At 40.5% G+C, this 7350-nt stretch overlaps 1 protein-coding gene across 1 annotated transcript; it reads left to right on the top strand.

Moving 5' to 3' along the window:
- Positions 1-4889: 4889 nt before the first annotated feature.
- Positions 4890-5987, top strand: LOC127103095 (uncharacterized). Its single transcript, XM_051040382.1, has one exon. It carries the CDS (start codon positions 4890-4892, stop codon positions 5985-5987), a length of 1098 nt encoding a protein of 365 aa, XP_050896339.1.
- Positions 5988-7350: the final 1363 nt, after the last annotated feature.

The following is a 7350-nucleotide window of genomic DNA, read 5'->3' on the forward strand; positions in this document are numbered from 1 at the left end:
AATAGCATGTGTATCGAGTCAGAAACGTGATACATTTTGTGGTTATCAAACTACCCCATACGTGAACCTTTGTTTGTCCTCAAGCAAGTTGCTACATACATGAAAATCTTTGAAAAATGCAACATTATAATGTAAATACTTAAAAACAATAGCATTCAAATACTCATACTTGGCTACAAAATCTATTCCGGTTAAAATTTCCTTGATATGTACTAATTGCATACTAAGGGTATCGTAAAAACACAATTTCGCAGTTATATGGTCACAAGCCTCTCTCCTTTGCAAACCAAACTGAATCATGCTATTATACCCAAACCTAACTTACTCATCCTCTTTTTTGTCCTTTTTCATTCTAGTGCAATCACATTAATCCTGTTAACTTTTCAAACTCATTGTAGGAAAATATGTTAGTGACCATGATCCTATTATTTCTTTATTTTCTTGCACACTTTGGCTTAATTCATTATCAAATAGAAGGACTAGATACCGTTAGGATAAATGATCGGGTGAGGGTCACCTAACTAAGAAGCAACATTCCCATTTTTATTCATTTGTTCTTTTAAGCTCATGATCATTCACTTACTTGCATCAACTTCCATATGTAGTGTGTGTGCTTAGGATGGTGCTGATTGCTTAGATAAACTACTCAAGGACTATTAGAGAACGATAACTCAAGGCTATGGACATAATAGATACTCAAATTGATCTCCATATTTATGAGGCTTGAGGTGTTGTAACGATACCAATTTTGTAACAAATTTCCCCAAGTCTCCTCAATCTAACCTCCATTTCACATGTAACCTATATACTTTTTAATCATACAATAAAATTCAAGTCTTATAAAGATTTTTTTTGGTATGGCTCAAGAAACTGGGAGAATCAATAAGCAACTAGAAATCACACATAAAGACTTGACAACATATGAGTTGACTCGACTAACATAACAATTAAACTAAAAGATAGTAAAATCCTAATTAACATGAAATAAACTTGAAGAACGGTAAATCTAACTAGAAAGCAATAAAAATAAAAACAATAAAGTTTCTCCCCCAGACTTGAACCAAACATTATCCTCAATGTTTTGATAAAAGTGGGAAAAGGAAAAAGAACCTGGATAAAATTCATGAAGGTATTAGTGCAACTCGCAGCTTCGGCCTTGGCCTTGGTTCCAACTGCCTTGTTTATCATGCCTACCTTGACCATATCTACCACGCCCATGTCCGCCATCCATCTGGATCTACAAGCTATTCAACCATGCAGATAAGGAATCCAACTAGTTATTACGGTGGTCTTCAGCTGCTTGTGAAAAATGGAGGTGCTCTAGCATCTCTTAGTGGCAGTGTTCGATGGAGTTCTAAAAGGTTTTCCACTGATGGGTCTGCTCTACCATGGAGTTCTGTCATGTCTGAATCTGTTGGATGTTACCAGCCATGGTTCTTTGAGATGTTTTCATGTGACACACACACCATCAGTGAAGCATGTATAGCCTGGATCAGATGCATATTATCCATCAAGTCGGTGCGAGATGCTTGCATCTGAGTCGTTTTCTCCATGAAATTAGTTTGTTGTGTTTGTATTTGATTCATATGTTGCATCATATCTGTCTGTTGTTGATGGATGGCATAAATCAGGCTATCACACTCGACATCTATGACATTTGGGGCGCATATCTCGCTAAGTATGTCATCAAGTGTAACGTGTAGGGCTCCGGTATAAGTACCTTCAAAATGGTTAAAAAATATGGTGCGATGTGTGTAGGGGAATCAGGAATAAAGGGGAATGATGTTGTGGTAGCTCATGCACAGGAGGGAATTTCTATCTTTGATCATACTCATCATTGGTGTCCCTTCCTACATTGACATTTTCGGGAATGTCCATAGGCACCACTCTGGCCTCAGCACCGACATTAAAATTATATATCCAATTTGCCTTATTTTGCACATCTGTGCGGTTCGGGCAAGGTAAAGCAACACTAGGTACCTCTGTATTACTAATCATCAGGGAATATCTCACATCCCTCCTATTTTTAGTCAACTGTATATGGAGGCAGGTAGTAATATCAAGGTAGGGTATGGGTAGAGGATCAAGGGTGGAAAGCTCGGGTTCTAAGCCTATTTCCCGAGCTATGGAGGTAATCACTCCTCCAATAAAGATATGCCCCTTTTTGGCAGTGTTAATCGCTTGCATATGCACTAGCATAAATGGGGAAGAATTAACTCTAATGGGTGCAAATACACTATGAATATAAAATAACTCGTTAGCATTTATTTATTAGTGTTTTCCCTGCCAAAAAAGGTTTGTGCCAATATTTGACAAAAGTATCTAATGGTCGGGTTATGGATATGAGTTGAAATATTCTCCTCGAAACTGTCAGCAAGATTACCCGTTAATTATTCCCAAAAAAACACCTTCACCATAGGGGAAGTACCCAATCAATATCTAAGGGTGTTTCACAAACAAACCTTCAGCATAGGGGAAGTGCAACAAGTCAGCTATATCATTCTAGTCATATGTGTATTATTTGTGAAACATTCTAAAACTAACCGACCCGACAAAGCTAGCAGTCATTAAATGAGTAGTATATGATAGAAAACTTAAAAGTTCCAAGATGAGCCTCACATAAGTGGGGTATTTTTGTTCATAAAAATGAGTTAAACCTACCATATCTAACATCCATTTAACACTATTATATAATCCTAAACTACGAAGACATGTGTCATCGACATACCTGGTCGAAGTGATTAATCAGTTGAACAAGGTTTCTTAATGTTTCTGCTGCTTGGCATCCAAAAATTCAATGCTCATATGGTCTACATTCTTCCCTTGAGCCATTATTGGAGATTGGAATTGGTGTAAAGAAGGTAGGTTTTTGTGAGTAAGGATGGTGGGAGTGACAACTGTGGATATTCGGTGTAATTTTTGGGGTTTATATAGATGTGGTGGAGTTTTGGGAAAGGGAAAGAAAATTGAAGTTTTAAAGTTTTTAGAAGGTTTTGGAAATTGGGGAAAGTAAATGTGAGTTGATGGAGGTTAAAAGTGAATTTGAGTGGCTGAAAGTTGGGATGATGGAAGTTTAAATGGAAAAAAGGGTAAAAATGTAGATATTAACATGTTCAAGGTTCATGGCGGACTTCATGAACCTATGGCGAACACCATCAATTAAAATTGGTCATCCTCGGGTGTGTGAGGCTCATGGAGAATGCCATATCCCCCATGGAAAATATTTGTCGCATCGCAAATAATTCAGAGTCGCCGCCGAACTTTATTTATTCCAGAGGAAAAGGAAAATATCGATAAAACCCTTACAAGAAAAAGAAGATGGCTGTCGCAACAAGAGAAGATTCAGGAGTCGATTATACAAGGGGAAAGTATTAGCACCCATATTCGTTGTACTCAATGGGACTATTTGGTTGTTCTATGTGCGAATGGATGTTATTATCTGAAGGTTACTTCTGATTGGTTAAAAGGGGAAAAATAAGTTTATTAATTAGTGTGCTCGCAAAGGATTCAGACCTTCGTGCCTAAGTATTCTCATACTGTAATGAGAAAATCAGAGCTCAGTAGTTTGTGGTAGAAAATATGGATCTGTTAGTTATTTTTAATGGACGATGTTAACATTCACGTTCTAGCGGTTAAATGTTACTTGTATGTTCGCGCACAGGAGCTTAAGCTTTGTTTGTTTGCGGTAGACCGAAAATAATATGTCCTTTGTGAAACGTTTTGAATACCCTAAGGCGGAAAGTTGAATTTGATGAGCTGTGATTGATTTTAGAGTTGGAGACAAGTATCAGACCACAAGCTAAGTACGAGTGGCAATCCGAGTACTTGGGAGCTAAAAGAACTATTGCATCCTGACCTCTTTTTTTCATCCTAAAAGTTTTTGTTTATGAAATTTATGAGACGAGTTTAATCATTGGTACTTAGAGGGATATAAGCATCTAACCACATGCTAAGTACGTTCGAAAATCAAAATACTCGGGAGCTGAAAAGACAATTGTATCATGACCTCTCTTTTTCTCCCTATGGGGACTGAATTAAACTTATTTATTTAAAGTGTTTTAAATGGAAGAAAAGTATTGAGCCACAAGCTAAGCACGACTGGCAATCCAAGTACTTGAGAAATGGTTTGGAGAAGTATTTACACCCTATCATTTTTCATCCTGTTTATTGTAAAAAATTGTTTTGAAAATGACTTGAGATCAAGTGTTTGAAATTTGAATAGAACAAGATGTGTGGATTAAAATGGAAGAGGTACTTGACATTGGATCAAGCACATGCTCTTCATTCAATTAAGTTTGATTTGGAAAAACACTTGAAGTTGGATCAAGTTTATTTTTGTCCGGGACTCCTTAGTCAGTCCTACAAGTAACCCTCATATAGGAAGGCTAGAGATTGGTGCACAAAACAACAAATTGGCACACCCGGTGGGACCTCGACGGTGTTAAGTTGTATGCGATTGCGCAGTGGAAAAATGACGTCTCCTAGACCCCACGAAGAAACGTCTTCGGCGGGAGACACAACGATGCCCCAGGCCGTGAACACCAGCTCTAGTACGACATCAACGGTTTCAACAGCATTTGTGGGACCAATTCTGACGTCGTGTCAACCACAAACGCCGACAGCGACAACCATGGGAACTATGGGGCAACATATGCCCAGTTACACGACTCTCATACACAGAACATTGGGAATGCCAACAGAGTTTCTGGCAAACATGCATAACCTCGGTTCGACTTACATCGATACCTTGTCATCGCCATTCCTTCGTTATCAGGGGTCTGGACCTTTGGCAACCACATTTGGTCGGCCCCTAGGGTTCGGATTGACGTCTCAATACGTCAAGCTCCGTTGTCGTTATGAGACAAGAAATGGACGAAAGTAACCACGAAATGGTACACATGTTGGCTCACCAAATGGGTACTATTTTAAGGCCTTTGATCCAGGATTCGACACAGAGTTATCAACAGTTGGCGACCCAAATGATCAGGATTGGAGACTTTTTTGGAGCTCCAAGGGCTCAAGTGCGTCATAACCCCACACCTCATCCCCGACCAAAGACTCCGTTTCGACAAGAGGAGATGACAAAGGACGCGCTTGAACAAGAATACCAGGAGTTTGAACACATCCCAAGGGTGGCACGAAGGCCCCCCGTGGTACTGGTTAACCGTAACCAGGATCCCGAACAGGTGGTTCGACAAGTTCGACACGACGCAACCGTAGGGGAACAAAACCTAGAGGCTATTGTCGAACGAATCATAGTGCGAAATGGAGTAAGTACGTGCCTCCAACGACCAACATACTCCTCGCCTCTACCAAATTTTGTCTTACAGACAGAATTGCCAAGGGGATGGAATGTTCCTAAATTTACTATGTTCACGGGGGATACTAAAGAATCCACCGTCGAATATGTAACGAGGTACCAGACCGAGGTTGGTGACATAGCAAACAACAAGGACTTGAAGTTGAAATACTTCCCAAGTTCTCTCATGAAAAATGCGTTTACCTGGTTAACAACACTACCTCCTCAGTCGATCCAAACATGGACACAGTTGGAAAGGTTGTTCCATGAACATTTTTACATGGGACAATCAAAGATCAGTCTTAAAGAACTAGCGAGCGTTAGGCGAAAGGTCATTGAGTCAATTGATCAGTACCTGAACATGTTTAGACTATTGAAGGTGCGATGCTTTACTCAAGTCCCTGAACACGAACTAGTCGAAATGGTGGATGAGGGTCTAGATTATTCTATAAAGAAGAAGCTGGACACCCAGTACCTTAGGGATATGGCCCAATGGGCCGATAGGGTTCGACGCATCGAACTTTTGAAAGTTGAAAAGTCTAAGGCGGGTCGATATCATAAAAAAGAGAAAATGTCATACAACGCAATCGAAGGAGACTCTCCCGTCGACGAAGATATAGTCGACATGAGTGAGGTCAACATGGCGGAACTGAAGCCCGGGCCTCCATATACGTGCAAGGTTTTGTAACCATTGAATGGGAAAATCCCTGTCGAACAAGAGAGAACAGATAAATACGTTGCTAAGATATATACGTTCGATGTGTCTAAATGCGACGAGATCTTTGATCTATTGGTAAAAGACGGAAAAATTATTGCCCCTCAGGGTCTAAAAGGCCCTCCCCTAGAACAGAAAAAGAAAAGGGGATTTTGTAAATTTCATAATTTCCTTGGTGACAAAACTCACCAATGTGTTCTTTTCAGGGATTTGGTGCAGAAAGCTCTGAAAGAAGGAAGGCTATAGTTTGGAGAAAGGCCAAAAATGCAGGTGGATATCGACCCTTTGAAGGTGGAAGAAGCATTGTATGTTAAGCCTCTAGAATGCATGATGGTGGAGGCTACTAATGGTCTCATTGAGGTTCTCAAAGCAACCTCGTTAGCTAAATCATTTGAAGTAATGATGGTCGAAACTACTAAAGGTTTCATAGTCAAAGAAGAAATGAGGCCCGAGTCGGCCTATCCTTAGCTAGGCGAAAGTTTGTCTGACTTCAAAGAGAAGTGCAAGGGGAAAGGATCAATTGCTCTGTTATGCCTAAAGTGCAATGCGGTATTCGACGAGAAAACCACCGAAAGACTGGAGACCGGAGACAAGACCGATAAGGAGGAAAATCCTGCTGTCCCATGATTTGTGTTCGACAGACACGGAGCACCTCGGAGGAACGAAGAGTATAGGAGACAATTTCAACGTCCCCGCCTGAAGACATTCATTCCTCCAACTAATGTCCATATGAGAAATGGATAGAACCTGTCAATCAGAAGGGGGGCAAGAAGGTGAAATGGAGGGTGTTGGAAAAAGAGGCAATGTCTCCAGAGAAGAGAAGAGGTTACACAATCTCTCCTAACTACAAAGGAAAGAATCATATGACTAGGACACAGTGGAGACGCCACCAACGAAAAAAAAAAGCTTGGAAAGTTGTTGCCACCCCACAATCGAAGACTTCGGGGACTGTTGGACAAAAGGAACAAGTGTCAAAGGTCAAGGGACTTGCAAAAATGGTGGCCAACCAGACATTGGCCATGACCGTAGACTCGATGGAAAAGAAGGCAGTGATAGCCACTCAGAACGTGGAATGTTTATCATAGATTGAGGGATGACCACGAAGAGAGGAAAGATCGAAGGAGGGGGGCCAGAGTATTCTCCCTAACCAGAGGAAGAAGAACCTAAGTATTCTCCTCAGTCTGATGAGGAATTCATGATAGATATGTACGATAAAACAACGACGATATCTACGGTGATGATTTCATCGTAAACTGCGGCATTGTATCGGTACTGCTAGCCGAATACGATATGGTGTTTGAAGTTTCTGAAACAGAAGGAGACTTTGTACTAGACA

Source organism: Lathyrus oleraceus, chromosome 7, assembly GCF_024323335.1.
Source record: "Lathyrus oleraceus cultivar Zhongwan6 chromosome 7, CAAS_Psat_ZW6_1.0, whole genome shotgun sequence".
NCBI classification, from domain to species: Eukaryota; Viridiplantae; Streptophyta; class Magnoliopsida; order Fabales; family Fabaceae; genus Lathyrus; species Lathyrus oleraceus.